We start from the raw sequence: 20,443 nt of genomic DNA on the forward strand, positions 1-20,443 counted from the left end.
GAACGATTGGGAAATCAGAAAAAGTCTGATGGTCAGTGAGATCTAATAAATGGGTCTTTAAGAGGCAGTGTTTCCAGAGCTGGTGAGACCCAGTTCATCACTGTAAACCCAATTCCTTTAACCAGGAAAACAATGTGAATCAGAGATAAAAAAGGTTCCTCAAACCAGCAAACGACAGTTAAAATTTACACTTAAAATCTGTGGCACATGTGAATGGTGACTACTCTACACCCTTTGAGAAAAATGATGTGCATATTCCCGAGAACCCGAAGAACTGCCACATAGCCATGCGACATCTTATGATCTCAAAGGAAATGCTTATGGATCAAGAGTCTTTGTACAGAGAGAACATTGTCTTTCTCGGTGATGATGTTAGAGCTCATGTTCATGATGAAGCAGTTTCACAGGAAGAGGAGAAAAGAAGTAATGGAAAAACTTCATACATTTGGTACATCCCACACCATGTGGTTCACCACCACCAGAAACATCACTCTTGGGTTGGTGTTTGACTGCGGTCCAGTCTTTCAGGGATTATCCCTGAACTCCCTAAATCTCACATACTCCCTCACTGGAGTTCAGGTTCAGACTAGAGCCCAATTCATCAGTGGCAGAGAGTCACTCCCTGTCCCACCAAGTAAGAGTTATAAGACTTACTGTGTTCTGTTTGTGGTGACAGGATGAGACATTCAGCTGGATTCAGCCAGTCATCACGTGCTGGTACACTTGTATGGAGCTTTCTCCTTCCCATGATCTGCTGGTTGCTTTACTGCCGAAGACAACCCCCACATCAGACCACAGCTAACTGACGCCATAAGAAATAGTTTGTGGGTGGATGACTGTCTAATCCCTCTACCAGCGGCACAGAAAACAGCACAAGTGAGATCAAACTTAATAGATCTGTGCAGCAAAAGGAGGTTGGCAGCTGACCGAGTCGGTGAGCAACAGCAGATCTGTGCCTGCCACCATTAATATGGAGCAGATCAAATGACTGGACTGAGACGAGAAGCCAAACACATTGAGAGGAATTCTGGCAGTGGTGAGCGCTGTCTCTGATCCACTGAGACTTCGAGCACCTCTCACTCTCCCAGCCAAAGAAGCTGTCTGATGATCTGTTCAAAGTTGCTTCACCTCATTTGCTTCAGAGTCTCGGACTCTTAGCAAACCTCTTCTGTGGACCTTAAGGGTGTGCATGTTTCACATTGCACAATTTAATTTGGTCAGAAATCTTACAATAATTGCCATATATCAGTGATCTGATTTTGTTATTTATTTGTTATTGTTAGGTCTGAGTCCAGAATGAACTCCAGATTTCTAGATTGACTTGTTGTCTTCAGTGACATGATGTCTAGTCGTTCTTCTTTGGGGCTTTTACTTTTTTTTTTCTGGGTTTAATTGTAAAACACATCCACTCATTGATTTTATTTATGCACTTACATTTATGCCGCAGGTATAAAGGGCAAAATGTAACAATGACCCAAATTGTTATAAAATATGATGCAATACAACCTGAAATGTAATAACTGGTTAATAATGTAACAAAAGTGCTTGGCCAGAGATGTAATAACAAAAAAAGTAGTATAACATAAAATGTAATAACTGGTTAATAATGTAAAAAGACGCTGATCCCAAAACTTAAAAACGTTTAATATTACATTACATTCCTTAATAGTGTAATAATTTTATTCCATCTTAAAGTGAGTCAATGATTTATCGTTGAACTGCTTCAATTTGAATAACACTGAAAGATTGAGAAGAGTTTGGACAATTTGTTTTTTACGTATATATATATATCTATATACAGTTCATGGTATTCATGTATGATTGCTGTTGCCCAAGTCATTTATAGTCATCTGTTCTCTATAATCTATTTATCCAATCATCAGTACAAAATAATGTATAACATTAAACATATTGAGATCACATATAAATTCTTGTTAAAAGTTTTTACATTATTGACCAGTTGTTCCATTTCGGGTTTTATCGTATTATATTTCATAACAATTCGGGTCGTTGTTACATTTTGGGCCGTAGTTCCATACAAACAAGGCTGAAATCATTCACTGACACTGATATATAGAGCGGTGTGTCATCTGCATGATAGGAGATTTCGTGTTAATGTAACCGTAACCAGAATGGACTGAACAAACACGACTGACTGATCAATCAACCATTTTTTATATCAACCGACAAGCTGTGTGACTGAAGAGCATCTCTATTGATGTAGACACCCCCACACACCCCCACCCCCACCCCCAGCTGGCTGCTCTCTCTGAAATATTTCTCTCCTTTTAAACATTTTTACAATCCTCGCGGGTCTCAGAGGGTCACAGTTAGCTGGTCGCCGATAGCGCACATACGTTTGAAGCAGGTGTTTCAGCCAAAGAAGTTTTCCACGATTTCACAGCTGTTGTCGTCTAATGATTTCACCGCTCGTCTCTGCTCTTGGTGTCCTCGTTGCCGCGCCTGAGAGGAGCGTTTCAGCCTTAAAGCTGATTAAAACCAAAACGTCTGAAAGTATTGAAACGCAGCGGTGGCGTTTGGTCGAACCAAGAAAAAAAAATAGGACCTCATGCAAAGTTTCCACTTTTTTAATGAAATCATGTTACATTTGTGTTGTTGTTTTATTTGTTTACTTATTTCCAAACATGTACAAAAAACAAAAACAAGACAAACAAACTGAATTGACAAAAAAAAAGAGAGACACACTCATCCAAATGAGTAATCCAGAGATCACTTGACACATACTCCAGTTTTACCATATGTGCTTTATAGGTTCGAAAATGGGGGTAGGAAGAAGAGTGTGTGTGTGTGTGTGTGTGTGTGTGTGTGTGTGTTCGTGTGTGTGGAGTCTCTTCCCTGGGGCCCCCAGACTGTCTAAAAATGCCCCTGCAGAATACAATAACAACAGCTCTACTGTTCTTACTTCCCAGGAAATGAATGAAATAAACTAACAAAAAGATCAGTGAGTGACGTCCTTTGTTTTCTGTGTCACCAGACCTAAGAATCAGATGAATGAGTGATATTAGATGAATGAATGAACGGTTTGTTTTCCAGGTCTCCTCCAAGTTCCGCGACTGTGGCTGACATAAACTCCACACCGATGACACAACAGCTGCCGGACTCATGTCGGAGTTTTCGGGAGTTCTCAGGATTTTCTCACACTGCCGGTCCTCCTCTGATTGTTTGGAGCTGGAGGCAGTTTACTTGCAGACGTCACCATGGTAACCAGCCATGGAGGCATTTGTGTGTGAGCTGCTTGTCATTATGCAAAGATCTGAGAGTTCTCATGGAGTCATGAGCGCCAATGTCTACTCTCACTGTGTGCTCACTGACAGTGTTTATATAGATATATATATATATATGTGTCCCATGAGCTTTACCTGAGGTTCCCTTCACTGCGCTCACTGACGATGGATTTCTGACGTGTTCATAGAAAATTAATTTCACAATTGTTCACAGAAGATGGTCTTAATAGCAGTTTTATGAGGAGGAACTGACCAATATCCATACCAGTGATTGGAATTTCTAGAAAATGTATCTACAGTTATAGAAAAAAAACTCTGGAAGTGTTTTTGTTGATCTACGTAAAGCGTTCGACACAAATAACCTCCTTACTTCTGCAGAAATGGGAGCATCATAGGAAATGAGGTGTTACACTAAACTGGATAAGAAGTTATTCAGATAAAAGGTTTCAGTATATAAACATTAATAATACATTGTCACATTATATAAAAGTAATATGTGGTGTTCCACAAGGTTCTGTATTGGGACCTAAGTTATTTATACTTTATTTGAATGATATCTGTACAGTATTTAATAAATGGAAATGTATAATATTTGTGAATGATACAAATATATTTTGCTCAGGACCAGACATAAAAGGAGTGTTGACAACAGTAGATAAGGAGTTCATCAGGTTAAAGGAATAGTTTGACATCAATAAGTTATCATTAAATGAAAATAAAATAAAATAAATGGTGTTTGGTGGAGTTATGACAAATTGTGACATTCAATTAATCCTAAATGGAGTAAAAATTTAACAAGTACATGAAATAAAAATAAAATGAAAATATGAAAATAAATTGCTGGGGCTAATCTTTCATCATAAGTTCAGTTGGAAGCCACATTTACAATATATAAACTAATAAATCTGTTTGTATTATTTACAAAACAAGCAGTTTTTTTTTGAACAAGAGATATCTGCGTAAACCGTATTTCAGACTTATTATTCTATATATGACATATTGTGTTGAGGTTTAGAGAACTACATACATAACACATAGAGACCTGCATTAAATTCCTGAAAATTATTATTTGAATTATAAATAAAGCTTCCTCTCGTTAAACCATTAATGGCCTATTAATAGAATCTTGCACCTTAAAATTCTTAGATATTGCATACTTAAAAACATTTGAAATAATATTTCGAGTGAAAAATCTGTCTTCCCTCCTGTATTACATTTTTTTTTTTTTTTTTAATTTTGAGAAAATATTTGTAATTTTAGACGATTGGGTACCTTTGAAAGAGGTAGTGGTGAGAACCAATGTGAAATATCTAAATATTTGTGTTTAATTTTGGGGGGTAATGGACGTAGCGACAACATAAAATGGTGACCTTTGTGCTTCAAATGAAACGTTGAAGTAAAATAAGGTTACAATGCAAAATGCCTGAACTCTTAAATGATTAAGAAGAATAACTTTGAGTAAGTTGCATGTTTTGTTTTTCTTCTGGCTTCAGGAAATACCTATTTTTTAATGATTCAAGCATCAATGTGATCAGGTGTTTCTCAACTTTCCTGGTACCTCCTTCCATAAAAACATCTCCCAGAATTTCGAGGACTGTCTGGACCCCGTGGCGATGCTATAATATTTGACATGGTAGTGAAAGTACTTTTACAGCAGTACAGAGTGAAGTGAAGAGAAGAGCCTCCCCCTCCCCTGGCCCCTCCCCTCTCTCCTCCCCTCCGGGATAAAGAGCGGAGCTCCGGGCCGGTGTTCCTGCAGGGAAGTGGAGGAAGAGGAGAACTTCATCACACGGAGATGATGTCGGTGTGCGCGCGCGTCCCGGGCCTGCTCCTGGTCCCGGTTCTGACCCTGTTCCTGTGCGCGTGCGCGGCCCGCTCCCCGTACCAGGCGGTTCTGCAGCACAGCCGGATCCGAGGCCGCCTGCAGGGGTGAGTCTGTACGAACCGAACCGAACCGAACTGTTCCCGGTACAGTACTCCAGGACTTTAGTTACTCCAGTATTTATTTATTTATTTATTTATTTATTTATTTATTTATTTATTTATTAAAATGAAAATGAAAATAAATGACAGCTGAATACGATGGATACAGTGTTTGTTTGTTTGTTTGTTTGTTTTCATTCAGCCATTAGGTCAAGCTGAAACGCCTGAAGAGGAACGAATGGGTTAATGAGCGTTAAGTAAAGGGTTAATTAAGGTTAATGACATAATGACCATTCATGTTAATGGGAGTTAATGAGCGGGTTATTTCAGGTTAACTGGGGTTAATGAAGCTCAATAAAGATTAATTTTTTTTTTTTTTAAAAGAGAGAAGGTTATGTAGTGGGTCAATAGAGTTTATTCAGGGTTAATGAGAAGGTTTATTAATAATGGATGTTTAGTGAACGTCAGTGTTTTGAGCAGTTTAAGACAGGTTAATGAATAATGAGCTGATTAATGAGCGTACTAATTGGGTTTCTGAACTTTAATGAGTAATATAAAGAAGGTTAATGTGGGTTGATGAGAGTGGGTGAGCATGGCAATGATGGTTAATGAAAGGGTTAATGAAAGGTAACGAATGTTGAAGATAATAAATGTTAATCAGGGTTTATAATGAATGAATGTTGATTAGATTGTTTCATTTCAATGAAGGTTAATGAGTGAGTTGATGAACGTTAATGGCTGAGTTAATGCTGGTTAATGAGAATGGACGAACATGGTAATGATGGTTAATATCAAATAATGTTAATAGACAAATTAATTAATGAGTTGTGATTGAATATTATTGAAGGTTAATGAGAAACTACATGCAGGTGAATGAATGTTCATCCAGGTTAATTAAAAGTGACTTAATGAAGGTGAATAAATGAATGAACATGAGTAAGGTTAGGGAGGTGATGAGCTCACCTGTTCTGAACCTTTCCCACAGTTTCCTGCTGAACTGAAAAGGACGAGAGGTTCTGGGGGTAACCAGACTCTGCCGGGTGTTTCTGTGCTTTGCTGAGTGCATGGGGGTGAAAGGATTAACCAGTAGGGGTTAATGACAGCATGACATCAGGCATCACTCTCAGCCTTCAGTCTGTAGGGACCACGGTGCGTTCACTGTCTCTGTGAGTCTGAATCTCCACTCTTCATCTGTCCTCCTCTTCCTCAGGCCTAATGTTTGTGCCATGCAGCAGATCAAGGGAACTGATAAGAAGTATTTCACCAACTGTAAACAATGGTACCACCGTAAGGTCTGCGGCAAGCCCACGTGAGTGTCACACACACACACACACACACACACACACACACACACACACACACACACACACACACACACACACACACACACACACACACACACACGCACGAACAACGGTAGTTCCACAAGCTTTGTATTTTCACGAATGTATGTAGAACATGTTAATTGGTGTTATTCTTGATAATATTTCTAATCTGAAGACTCTTGGTCTCTGCAAGAGGCTCCTGAATTTTCATGGTGGACTTCAGTCCTGCAGGTCTGAGGTGGACCTGGTGCCTGCAGGTCTGAGGTGGACCCGGTGTCTGCAGGTCTGAGGTGGACCTGGTGCCACCCCCCGTATCAGGCAGTTTCAAGGTCCTTGAGTTCGGTCTCTAACATGGCTGCTGCAGTGGTGCGCTCTTCCTGCATTTTCTAGTCGTGTTGATTTAATACTTATCCAAACGACATCTCACATGTTTGTATCTCCGCCGTCTTTTCACCGTGTCTTAAGTGAAGCCTCACTGTGCCTCACTCGGCGTTTCCTCTTATGGGTCCTCAGCCTTGGCTTTTCCGACAACCCTTGACTCTGCGATGTGTTCCTGTGACCTCGGTCACTGGTGTGTCTTCTGCGTCGCGTCCTCGCAGACATAGAGTACCTTTATGTGGAGCGGTGATCCTGCAGAGCAGCGCTCCCCTGCTCCTCCGCTGCTCCTCTGCTGCTCCTCATTATGAAACAGTGAGTCAGCAGGAAAAAGCAGCTCTAGTAAACCTGATAATCACCTGAAATCCTGCAGATTTTCATTCCTCCGGCACGAAGCCGCAGCCGCACGCTGGGCCTGGAACGCTGCGTAAAGTTCAGTGGAAAGTTTGGTGTTTGGATTGAAAAGTGCTGCCAGACTGAGTGTATGAGGTCATTGTTGATGGTTGGAGGTGGAGGGAAGACAGCGGCTCGCACTGTTTTCCCACGTCTCCACAACAAAACCACAGCGGATGATGAGCGGGCCGATCTGAAGGCTCGACTCATCCGGACTTTAACCAGACTCGGAGTCTGGTTCCGAATGCAGACTCGTACACATGTGTCGGGTTACACACTGAGAGCCACACACACACACCAGCCGAAGAACCAGAACCGAGACTGAGGGGGAACTGCTTCTTCTCTCCTAATGTCATTCTTCTAATATTATTATTCTTAATATTATAACACACAAAGTCAAACTGAGTTAAGCCACTGCTCATAAGACACTGTGTTGGTGGGTGGGAGGAGGTTCTGGTCGGTTGTTGTGGTGGTTACCTTCGTCAACCAACGTTGGGGGAAGGTTATGTTTTTGTCTGCGAGTATTTATTTATTACCTTGGCCAATGAAAGTTGGGCGACCAACAAAAGTTGGGTGATCGTGTATTTACTTATTCATTTATTGGTTTGTATGTATGTATTTTACCCACTTTTCGCAAAGACTACTCGTGAAATCTTGCATGAGCAGTTTTTGTGAAAAGTATGTAAAGTACATACATACAACACAAATCTTCAGGGATGACATCCCATCATCCAAGGACCAATCGATTCGATTTAGAGATGTTAACGGCTGACCCTTTTGGAATAAATCCGCAAAAAACTGCGAGAAAAAACACAAGTCCCATACAAAGCGGATGGGAAAGGGACTTCATGGAGGAGATCGGCGTCTGTTGCCATGGAGACGCTCAGTGTTTCACACATAACTGCGATGTTGCAGCCTGACAGGTTTTGGTAGAGGCTCTTTGAAGTTTGGTTTGTGTTCGTCATTTGGTGATCGACGTTCGGCTGCCGTTGGAAGTTGCTCTCGGTGTGCGGTTGATGTTGATTGTGGCGCTCGGCAGTGGAGTTGTGTTGATCTTTGGGTGGTTGGATGGTGGTTTGAGGGTCAGTTGATGTTGGCAGCACCTCTTGGTGGATAGCTGGTGGTCGTTATTGCTTTAGTAGTTGTTCGCTGTGGCCGTGAGTTTTGGGCTCTCGCTGAAATTCTGTGGTTTCTTGTTGACGTTAGTTACCAAGAGTTTGGACTGTGGTGTTTCCTCCTGCAGCTGGAGCAGCAACGGGAAACAGACGGCAGGGTGATGAGTAGGCAGTGCCGCTGGATCGAGGGGTGACGGAATGTATTGATGGTGCGTGGAGGAATGATGTAGTGATGAAGGATGAAGAGGAGGTTGACAGACGGACAGACAACAGTGAATAAGGAATACTGCAGAGGTAACTTGGACGAGTGGCGTTTGCATGATCTCCACTCACAGTAATACAATCTACACAACCATCAGAGACACAACATCTCGATCAGCCGCTCTTTCTCTTCGGCGTGGATGTTCCTCCTCCTTTTACCTCGTCAGTGAAAGTCCCCGGGGAATTGGATGACAACTTTTGGGGTTCTGGACGGGGGCGTCAAGTGATGGTTCACGAGAGATGTCAACTGTCTTCATCACGAGAGGAGGAGGAGGAGGAGGAGGAGGAGGAGGAGGAGGAGGAGGAGGAGGAGGAGGAGGAGGAGGAGGAGGAGGAGGAGGAGGAGGAGGAGGAGGAGAGGAGGTGGTGGTGCAGTGCAGCGGGGGGAGGTAAAGGAGAACCTGAAAAGTTGAACCCCAGCTGAAAAGGAAAACACTTTGGTCTGTCGGGAAACAAAGAGGAACTGAAAGTTATGTCAGGAAATGAAACTCAAATTTATGCACACACACACACACACACACACACACACACACACACACACACACACACACACACCCTCACAGAGCAACAAATTCCGCAAACTTTTATCATAAAACCACTCAGTTTTATGATGACCCTATAGACACACACACACACACACACACACAGACGCACACACACACACTTCCTGATCCTGATTGGCTCTGCAGACCTTTGGGGGTGTTTTCAGGCACACAGTCTCGTCTTTGTCTCCATGTTTGTGTGGAGGAGGATCATGAGGTCGGAGGTCAGCAGAAGGAAGACTCATAACTCACAACCCCCCACCCACCCTCCCACCTCACAAGCCGAGCAGCGTTTTGTGTGTCCAGGAACTCCAGGAACTCCAGGAACACCACCACCACCACCACCACCACCCACTCTACCAAATGCCACAGACACCACAAACACCTACGTCATGGTGGAAACTCTCATCCTCAGGATCCTCATTAACAAACGGCAGGAGGAGAACTCTCAGTTGATCTTCATGTCAGAAACACGTTTCTTCGCGGAGGACTCGGGGAAATGACTTCGGTGTGCACTCGTACACGTGTCGGGACATCGAGCCGTCGGCAGAGCTCCCGCTGGGCGTCACCGGGGAAACAAACCCGGCCGAGGAGGAGCGGCTCACTGAATCTGAGCCGTGTTCTCCTCTGAGACTGAAGACCAGCTGCAGGCAGCTGTGCAAACAGCTCACACACACACACACACACACACAGTTCACAGGACGCCTGTCAGACAGAGAGGGAACCACTGAGGGTACGCTCATGCTCCATACCCTATGGTCTGTTTTATCATTCGTGATCGATCATGTCGTCTTCTTGTTGGTGGCTGTTGTGGATTCGGTCCTCCATCTCACTCTTGTGTTGACGTATCAAAATGCTGGTGCGTGCGTGCGTGAGTGTTTTCATCCCAACCAGCAGAAAACATCTCATCTGAATGTCTCTGAAGTGCAGAAATACCTCCACCCACTCTATTGACCGTTTTCTCCCTCAAAACACATTACTGAATTAAATAAACATGCAAAACAAAGTACATCTAAAAATCACAATGTGCATAGCAACCGTATAAAATGAAAATGTAAAAAACTTTATGTGACGTACATAAAACCTCCACATAAATAAAAACAAATTATGATGTACCCACTGTCTTAATGTCTCTTAATAACATTTTAGTTATATTTAGTTCTTAAATAAGCTGATGATGGTAACACCATTTCATTCCATTCATCAAACATGATTATTCTTTTTAATGATCAATAAATATTGTGCAAAAAAATAAGAAATCTTTAATATTCTTTTCCACATTTGGCAAAAATGTCAACGACTCATCTCAACTTTATTCATGAAGGAATTTTAAAACAACCACAGCTTTTAAACAAAGAGTTGTACATAAATCAACTTAAAAAGCATAAAATGTGAAACAATAAAATGGCAACAACAAAAACAGGAACAGATTCTCAAGCTAAACTAATTCGATTTTTTTTAACTTCTGCCACGAGAAAATCAAAGCTGTTATTTTCCTGTGGGGCTAAAAAGTGTACGTTCATAAATATGCATTTCGAATATCAGTGACATGGTATCTGCTCTTATTTTGGCAGCTATCTGTCGAATATTTAATCTATCGAATATATTGGGTATTTTGCTGTCATCCAATGGCTGCAAAGAGAGCAGGGACGCCGCGTCGCCTGTCAAACACAAGTAAGAACTGTAAAGATAATGAGGCTGCAACAAGGTGAGGTCAGTGAAAAGAGATCCGTTTGCTCAGAAAGGCAAAAAATTCCTGCATTTCTACAGAAGCCCAATGATGACTGCCAGACAGACCAGTTAACAGCAGTGTTCAACCACACTGTGCAATTCTCCGAGTCATAAGTTGGCAGTGAGCGACCACCGATCACTTTTCCTGACCCAGGAACTGTAAAAAAAAAAGTATTTGATGTGGCCGAACAGATGTGACGACTCGAGCAGAGCTTCTGGCGTGAGATAAACACAGCCTTTCTTGGTGATGAATTTTAACGCTACTGGCTTATCAAGCTGAACTGCATGCGTTCATGGTGATTAACACATCTACAAAGAGGCCTCTTGAGCTTCTGTTTGCTCTCCTGTTGTTTAGGTCATTATGGTTTTGTGTTCGTTGGACAGCGTTGTGTTAATTCATTCAGTGGTAAATTGTTGTATTGGTTCATTGTTAAGATAAAGGCTGATTGATTCCGGTACTTATTAAGTACCACGTCAGTAATGGAATCTGGTCACCCTAGCTGGAGCTGGGAAGAGTCATTAAACGAGTTAATAACAGCCATGAATCATGGGACGCGAGTCAGTAAAACGCCACTTGAGTCTTGAGTTCAGTATTCACACATCACCACAGCCGAGGCAGGTCAGAGTGGAGGAAACAGGACGTCTCACTCTGCTTCTGAAACCTCCGCTCCTGCAGGGCTCCTGCAGGGCGCCTCCAGCCGCCGTGGGGCTCGGGATCGGACTGCGAGCCCCGCCCCTGCACGATGGCGCTGCAGTATTTTTCCTGGCATCGGCTGCAGATTCTTCTTCTCTCAGAGGAAATGAGCTTTACGAGGCTAGACGGCGGAGTCAGCTTTATGGTGGAAATCTGTGCGGCTCCTGTTCCCAGCCTGCACGCGTCATTACCGCTTCACCGCCACGCACATGTGGTGTAAATCTGCCCCACAGCAGCTCCTCTGAGGGCGCTCACATCTCCGCTCACCGTGGGTCATCTGCGCTTACAGTAGAAACAGACGTCCTGCTGAATGAATCAAACGCCCCCCCCCCCCCAAACCCACCTCAGCTTCGTGAAGACAGTCTGAACGGAGAAGAACTGCTAGAAGAACAGAGGCCAAGCGGCTGAGCTTCACCAACACACACACACTGGTCTTAGAAGGTTTCTGGGACTTCCATATTCAGGCTCAACCTGCTGAGTCAGCGTGCTGAAGATGTTTCAGATCCCCGTCCTGTAGTGAACCACCAATAAAAAATCCTGGAGCCTGATGGACCATGGCTGAGTCTGATAGACTCTTTAACATGAACCCACCTGGACTCTGCAGACCTCTTCAGGTCTTTGAACTCCCCAGCAGGTTCTGAAGGACGATGATCGGACCTGTTTTCTCAGCAGCCTTTGGCCTGATTAGGGCTCAGGGTGTTAAGGGTTTGGTCGAATTAGATAAGGAGATGAGACTGTGCAGGATCAATTGATCACTGAGACAATTCATTTAGTCGCAGAACCTTTCCTAGCACACCTGATAAGTTCCTTCTCGGTCATTTGCAGGACATTTTTAAATGTTTTTGGTTTGTGACAAAAAGCCTTGGTGGCCCATCACTGTATCACAAAATCCATGGATGTAAGGGAGCTCAGTGCCAAATTTTACAGGAACTTGCCTCAATGACCATTGTTTTTTTTGTTCATATGTCTACTGAGAGGACGTTTACCAATGATTTCCCTGAACGGTGCCAACTCTGGCACCAATGCCTAAAACCGAGGCCTGTATCAGATGAAGGTCCAGGACCAGATCAGGAACTTCCTCCTCAGACGTGTTGTGCTGTGTCTGCAGGGTGATCACCTACGAGTGCTGTCCGGGTTATGAGAGGATTCCTGGAGAGAAAGGCTGTCCTGCAGGTAAGAATCTGCACCCTCAGCACAAACAGACTCAAATGGCTCTTTTCCACTAACTCCTACTCCACCTGACTCGCCTGGCCGCTACTCGACTCAGCCCCGGTCGTTTTCCATTACAATATCGTACGACCACGGCGTGGGCGGCGTCATCATAGTTTTCCCCGTCGTGCACAAGTAATCCACCCCTGATATGATGTGGAGCGAAGGTGTGTTGAATATCAGCTAAATTGAATTGTATATATTTTTATATATTTATTAATAATGTTACAAAATGTGGATTGTTACCATCGTGCTTCTCTGTCCGGTGTTTTGGTTTCACTGGTGCCCCTGTTAACTGGTGACTTCGGCCACAAGCCGTTAGTAGCAGCTGATGTTAAAATAAGACAAAGAAACGGTCCGATACTTTAATAGAAATGCGGTTAAATGACGATCACCAGGACAGCTATGGATTTTAGTTGGGTTTTTAATATTTGCTGTGAAACGGGGAGGCTGGAAGAAGCCGGTCACCAGTTAATAAGGAAACCAGTTAATCCAAAACACTGCGGGTCAGACACCTTCTGATACTTGTCGCGGGTCGCTCCGTAGAGCTCCTGAATCCTCTGGTCACTACCAGACAAGAAACACCCACACATCCTCGTTGCTCTATGGGTTTTATTTTTGTGCATTCATCTCTGTTTGGGAGCGTTTTTGTTGAGATCGAGTTTTAAAAATGTCGGGGTGAATGAGCCACCCCCCTGATTCATCTGTGTCGTGACGCGCCGGCCAATCAGCGGCCTGCCATCTGCCGACGTCACATTTTCTACTCGCCTGAGCTCGCTGGGAAGCTCGGCGGAGCAGGAACCAGGAAAGTACCTGGTAGCGGCGAAGTGGAAAAGTGTCAATAGCGAGTAGAGTCAAGCCGAGTAAGGTTGAGCAGGAACTAGTGGAAAAGCGCCAAAAGTGTGTTATTATAGAGCCTGAAAATGCACTTTTAACACTGTGTGTGTGTGTGTGTGTGTGTGGTTGCAGCGCTGCCTCTGGTGAACATCTACAACACCTTGGGTGTAGTTGGAGCTACGACCACAAAGATGTACTCGGAACGAGCCGAACTGAGGGAGGAGATCGAAGGTCCCGGAAGCTTCACCTTCTTTGCTCCAAGCAACGACGCCTGGGCTGCTCTACCTGCTGTCAGTACTGGTGGCGGCAGTGATGATGATGATGATGATGATAATGATGATGATGATGATGATTGTGATGGTGAAGATGTCTTTTCTTTATAGGAAATCCTGGATGCTCTGGTGAGCAACGTGAACATCGAGTTGCTGAACGCTCTTCACTACCACATGGTGAACCGCAGACTGACCTCAGAGGACCTGAAACACGGCTCCTCCTTCTCCTCCATGTACCAAGACTTCAAAGTTCACATCCATCACTACAGCAACGGGGTGAGCGCACACACTCCGACACAACAATACACAGTGGCGCACAACTACACACGCGCACCAGTACTTCTAGGTTCGCATGCACTACTACTACATTGGGGTCCTTGCATACACACAAACACTCACACAAATACGCACGTAACCGAACTACACACTGTATCATGACTACACACACTGTGACGCAAATACACTCACTGTAATACATACACACAGTAACACAAAGCTACACAAACCATAACACAACTACACAACCATAACCCGCAACTTCACACTGTTTACACGCTCAATATAAAGCATAGTATTACACTGTAACACAAGTATCTCCATGCGAGGGAGTTTTTCCTGGCCACTGTTGCTTGTTACATCTGCTTGCTTTGGAAAGGTTTAGTTGGGTTCTGTTGTACTCTATCATTGTGATAGCGCTTTGAGATGTTTGTTGATGTGATTTAGTGCTTTACAAATAAAATTGAGTTGAATTGAATTGAAGTACACACTCCCCACACGCGCACAAAGTTTTTGTGGTGCCCCTGCAGGTGGTGACGGTGAACTGCGCCCGCTTGATCAAACCCGATCAGCACGCCACAAACGGCATCGTGCACGTGGTGGACCGTGTCATCACCGCCGTCAGCAACAACATGCAGACCATCCTCGACGTGGACGGCGACCTGGAGACGCTGCAGGTCAGTGCCGCCATCGGTGACTCTTCAGTCGGCCAAACAGAGAGGGTTGGTCTGAGTTTTCCCTCCCCGTGTTTCAGGCGGCCTTCGTCACCGCTGGTCTGACCAACATCCTGGAGGATGAGGGTCAGTACACCATCTTCGCTCCCACCAACGAGGCCTTCGAGAAGATTCCCCCGGACACCTTGAACCGGATCCTGAAAGACCCCGTGGCTCTGAGAGGTAGGAGCGAGGGACTGTGTGTTCGGCTGACACCAACCCTGGTGTAACTCCATCCTCTTCTCCACACCCCCTCAGACATGCTGAACTACCACATCCTGAAGCACATGCAGTGTGCCGAGTCGGTGGTAGCAGGGACGCCGATGGAGACGCTGCAGGGCACAACGCTGGAGGTCGGCTGCGATGGAGACTCAATGACGCTCAACGGGAAGGCCATTGTCACCAGGAAGGACCAGCTGGGCACAAACGGAGTCATCCACTACATCAATGAGCTGCTCATCCCCGACTCAGGTGCCTGCAGTACTAATACTTTAACCTGTGCTACCACTACTCCAGCATGTATTTCTGATCAGTGGCGGCTGGCCAATAGAGGGCGCCAGGGCACCGCCCCTGCTGGTGGGAGCAAGAAGGACTTTTTAAAAAATAAAAATAGAATATATTACTAAACTGTAATACTGGCAAAATATGTTTCTTCCAAACAAACTAACAATAGGCCCTGAACTGTATTTGCTTAATTTTTTTATAGATAATCTTCAATAAATGAGAGGATTTCTTGATTTCTCTCTCTTGCTGTGAAAGATGGATTGATGTGTTGTTTGAGAATATACCTTGTATACCTTTTGTTTTTCCTGAATTCAGACTGCCGTTTCAAGGAAACCAGCCCCAAACACATTCATTTTCTAAAAGGGAATAACTAAGCATCTCCTTGTATTTGTTTACAAGTATTTTAATAAAAGAGTCATCTGAATAAGTACTCTCTATTCACTAGCTGTTTAAAAGTACAACCATTTTCATCACTGGTGGCGTCTCTCAATCTGAAAGAGGCACAATTGTTGTAATGTGGTTTATTAACACACTGTATTTAACCCACCACTGTTCCTGATACTCTCACCTGTACCTCTGATACTCCTAATTGATCAACCACTCAGTACAGCAAAACTGTAGTTTGACTTCGTCACTGCGTCTCTTGCAGCAAAGACTCTCTTGGAGTTGGCTGATGGTTCATCTATTTCCACGGCGAGCAATTTGTTTGTGGAGGCGGGGCTCAGCTCTCACCTGACAGGCTCGGAGGCCCTGACCCTGCTGGCTCCTCAAAACGACGCTTTCAAAGGTAACCCGAGGCGTTCGCTGGTGACCTGCAGCATGCACTGACAAGTGTGTGTGTGTGTCTGTGTGTGTGTGTGTGTTTGTGTCCCGGTGTGCCCACAGGAAGCTTGACCATGACTCCGGACACCAGGAAGTTGATGACCAATCACATCCTGATGGAGCAACTGTCCTCCAATGCTCTGTACCACGGCCAGGAGCTGGAGACGCTGGGAGGCCTGCGACTGCGGGTCTTCGTCTACAGAAATGTGAGAGCGACATTTATTCACGTTTATAGCCTATCGTTCTCTGCACAAGAGTCTGTGTGGTCTCATTACAAAATCGAGCAGCAGCGCCCTCCCGTGGGCTGTTATACAAACTACATCGTTGTCTGTGTGTCCGCTGCTGCAGTGTAAACACAACACTTTTTTCACAGCAGATTAGGTGTCGTCACGTGAAACGTTGTCGTGTAAACGGGGCCTGAGTCATTCATTCCATCGCTCATGGCTTCCCCATTCAGTCAGCGAGATGTGATGAAATGTAATGTTGGTTTTCATCCTCCAGTCCTGGTGTTCAGAGGTTTGGGATGTACCAGGTGACTCATGCTCGGTTTAAAAAAGCTCTTTAATGCAGGAGATGGAAGTGCATGTCAGCAGCCTCATTACTGCACCGCAGGCGGTCCAGACATCACTGCTGTGGAGATGGAAAAAAAAACCTAAACTGCACACAGACGGTCTTTTACAGTCACTCTCATGTAGGTTCACTGTCGACGTCCACCAAGTCACAACAGCAACAACAAATTCAGATCGACTACTTAAACATCAACATCCCCCTCCCCTCCCGGCACAAACTGCCCCTTTATCCTATGAACCCATGGACATTGAGACAAGGTGCTGATCCGTCGACATGAAGCCCACATCTGGTTTTAATGTGAAGATACAAGTCCAACTTCAAGCACATTTCCCTGTTTGTTCTAAACCCTGTTGAACTCCTCATAACAATGTAGAACTCTGTAAAATTCTTCAGGGTTATGTAAGACCCCGTATGACCCTATGGGACCATTTGCAGCCCAATAGGACCCTGTAGAATCCTTTAAAACCTATGAGGACCTTAAAAGACCCTTTAGAATCCTGTAAGAACGTGTGAAATCCCTATTAAATTCTCCAGGAACAGAACAAAAACCTGTTGGACCCCTCAGAACCGCATTATTCGTCTGATCAGAGGAGATGTGAGGTCACTCTGTTGTCTCAACTGGTCCCAAAATGTTCCAAGGTCTCGGGCCCGTGGGTGGTTCACATTCTGCTCGGTAATGAACTCTGCAGACCACAACCAGCTTCCTGCCTCCCACCACAACTAAATCTTTCCAGACTGTGCATGCATGTGTGTGTGTGCATGTGTGTGTGTGTGTGTGTTTGTGTGCATTAACATGTATCAGATGACTTGCTGTGTGTGTGATAAACTTTGGTGAAAATGTGTCTCTCTGGTTGATATTTAATCTCCTCCTGTGAATGCAATGACCGTGTGTTGTATATGCACGCAATGTGTGTGTGAGTTTCATGTCTGATGTGTATGTGTTGTGTACAATAGATATTGTGTATGTGTTGTACATGTGTGATGCTCATGTGTGCTTGTGGTGTTTTGGTTTATATCTTCTTATACGTGTGTGGTTACAGAACCTGTGCATAGAGAATGCCTGCATTGCTGCTCACGATAAGACTGGACGCTTCGGCACTTTGTTCACTGTGAACAAAGTGCTGACTCCGCCCATGGGGACTCTGATGGACATCCTGAAGTCTGATGACCGCTTCAGGTGAGGAAAATCAATCTGTTCGATCGCCTCAATTCTGCTTACATAGCACCAAAAATACAACACGGGACACTTTTCATCTGTAATCAATTTGTTATTACCCGTATAATCACTCTGTTATCACTCATATTATCAATGTATCATCACTCTTTCATAACCCTGGAGTCACTCTTAACACTCTGTTTTCACGCTTTTGTTACCCTGTAGTCACTGTTACCACTCTTTTATTAGTTATCACTTTTTATTCACCCTGTAATTACACTGTTATCTCTCCTTTTTCACTATCACATTTTTATCACTCTGTAATCACTCTATTATCATTCTTTTGCTACCCTGTAGTGACTTTTACCACTCTTTTATCACTCATATTATCAATTTTCACTGTTTTATGACTCTATAATCACTGTTTTATCACACTGTAGTCACTCGCCCTGTTTTCACTCTGCTCTCACTCTCGTCTCAGTACCCTGGTTGGAGCCATCCAAACAGCAGGCATGACGGAGCTGTTGAACCAGCAGGGGACGCTCACCTTCTTCGCTCCCACTAACGAAGCCTTCAGCGCGCACGCCGACCTCAACAGGCTCCTACGTGAGTAGTGACACATCTGAGGCCGCGCAGCAGTTTCATTAATCAGACCGGAACAGACGGGAGGAGTGTCTGGAAGATCTCACGGCGACACGCCGCTCCTTCTTTGGTCCGAAGCTTCTGTTTACGCAGCCCGGACATCCACCCGCCTGCTCCGTGTCTGCGTCACCTCCTCATAACGACACGCTGCTGCGCCTCACGTGTTCACGGAGCAGCCCCTCACGCGTTCACTCAGATGAAACTGTTTCTCTGTCAGGTGATCCAGCGGCGCTGTCGGCGGTGCTCAGGTACCACCTGGGGGAGGGGCTACTGGTCAGCGGGGGAGTCACCTCTCACACCCGTGTCACCCCTCTGCTGGGAGACAAGCTGGAGCTGGGCGTGGTCAGTCCAAAGCAGATTTCTTTACTTAATATTAGTTATTTGTCTGAACTGTGTTGCTTCAAGAGACTTGATATAATAGCGTCAAATATAATTATCTATTTTGTAGGAATATATTTTTATAGACAACAAATTATTTATTTGTATTATCAACATATCAATAAGGGCTTATACATCAATATATGTTTGTACACTTGAACTTGCCTGGGATAATTTTATTTAAAAAAAAGTTGTAGTAATTGTTTGGTTTCACGAAAATATAGACATTTTCACCACATACATGCTGCAACAAAGAAAAGCTTCAAAGTTTAAATTTAAATGTTATTATAGCACTATTTTACCAGTCCGGCCCACTCGAGATAAACCCGGGCTGTATGTAGCCCCTGAACTAAAATGTGTTTGATCGGTTATCGTTAACCAGCTTGTGTCCGTGTTTCCATTTCAGCGTAACTACACCGTCTATGTCAACAAGGTCCCCGTCGCCGACGCCGACCTGATGGCCACCAACGGCGTCGTGCACGCCGTCAACAGCATCATCAAACCTCTGCGTGAGTCTTCTTGCGTTGGTGTTGTCTTCATTGTTCTTGTTCCGCTATTGTTGTTTATGTTTTTTTAAATTATTGTTGTCATTTTAGAGCTACTATTGTTTTGTTTTGTTGTTGTTGTTCAGCTCCGAAGGTAGATCGCGAGCAGGCGGACGCTCCTGCTACTCCCTTAAGATCTGCCGCTTCTTTCCGGGTGAGAACTCAGAGACACCTTGTGGGCATTTTGTGCGTTTACACTGAGCAAACCAACGATTATCTGACCCACAGTCGTCACGACACAAGTCGTCTTTCTGTTCCTCGTCCTTTCTGTTGAACAGTCTGTGACAACTCTCGCAGGTCAGACACCTACTGAGGGTCCAACATCACGCCAGACAGAACAAGCTTTTAAAAGCAATCTGACCACACACAGCAGATGTATCAGGTCCATGGTTAAGTCCATCAGAGCACCAACCTTCTTGTCACACAATCTTTCTCCTTTCTGTCCTACAGGCTGACGCCAAGAGCTTCAGGAATGGTGAGTCTGGCCCTGCTCTGCTCCAGGCTCCTGCTGGTCCTGGTATTGATCTGTCCTTGTCTGACCTCGGTCCTGGTTTGTACTTACCTGGTGTGTTTGTGTGTCCAGAGAACCTGTTCCGGCAGGTGGTCCGGAGTCGCTCCAGCAGGACGATGCAGCAGTGAGCGCACAGAGGAAAAACCAGTGGAGAAGAAAGAGGGTCACGGAGGTGACGTGATGTGTTCAGTGGCAGCGTCTCAAAATATCCGAAAAGTTGTTGTTTTTTTAAAAAGTTTTTGTAAAAAAAAAAAAATAAATATGAAGAAAACTTGTAGTTTGGAGTTGGTGCCGTGTTTTTTACAGCCAGCAGGGGGGCGACCTCGCTCCCTCTTGAGCTGCAACATTCAGCCTGTGTTTGTAAAATAAAGCTGAAAGTGACAAAACGCCTGAGTCGTGTCTGA

At 44.4% G+C, this 20,443-nt stretch overlaps 1 protein-coding gene across 1 annotated transcript; it reads left to right on the forward strand.

The window, feature by feature from the left end:
• The first annotated feature begins 4,875 nt into the window (after window positions 1–4,875).
• tgfbi (transforming growth factor, beta-induced) lies at window positions 4,876–20,429 on the forward strand. Its single transcript, XM_080465914.1, has 17 exons — window positions 4,876–5,174; window positions 6,379–6,477; window positions 12,713–12,777; window positions 13,783–13,940; window positions 14,034–14,198; window positions 14,729–14,875; window positions 14,953–15,094; window positions 15,170–15,382; window positions 16,065–16,202; window positions 16,301–16,443; window positions 17,848–17,984; window positions 18,445–18,569; window positions 18,823–18,947; window positions 19,390–19,492; window positions 19,615–19,682; window positions 19,979–20,003; window positions 20,112–20,429. Exons 1-17 carry the CDS (start codon window positions 5,041–5,043, stop codon window positions 20,165–20,167), a joined length of 2,043 nt encoding a protein of 680 aa, XP_080322040.1. The 5' UTR covers window positions 4,876–5,040; the 3' UTR covers window positions 20,168–20,429.
• Window positions 20,430–20,443: the final 14 nt, after the last annotated feature.

This window comes from Lipophrys pholis (genome assembly GCF_963383615.2).
Source record: "Lipophrys pholis genome assembly, chromosome: 6".
In the NCBI taxonomy this organism is placed as follows: domain Eukaryota; kingdom Metazoa; phylum Chordata; class Actinopteri; order Blenniiformes; family Blenniidae; genus Lipophrys; species Lipophrys pholis.

Excerpts from the sequence above, each read along its gene's own strand:
- tgfbi (XM_080465914.1), top strand. The coding sequence starts at position 5,041 with ATGATGTCGGTGTGCGCGCGCGTCCCGGGCCTGCTCCTGGTCCCGGTT. Across the intron at positions 13,941-14,033 it reads CCTGGGCTGCTCTACCTGCT|GAAATCCTGGATGCTCTGGT; the intron begins GTCAGTACTGGT and ends TTTTCTTTATAG. Across the intron at positions 16,203-16,300 it reads TCAAAACGACGCTTTCAAAG|GAAGCTTGACCATGACTCCG; the intron begins GTAACCCGAGGC and ends GTGTGCCCACAG.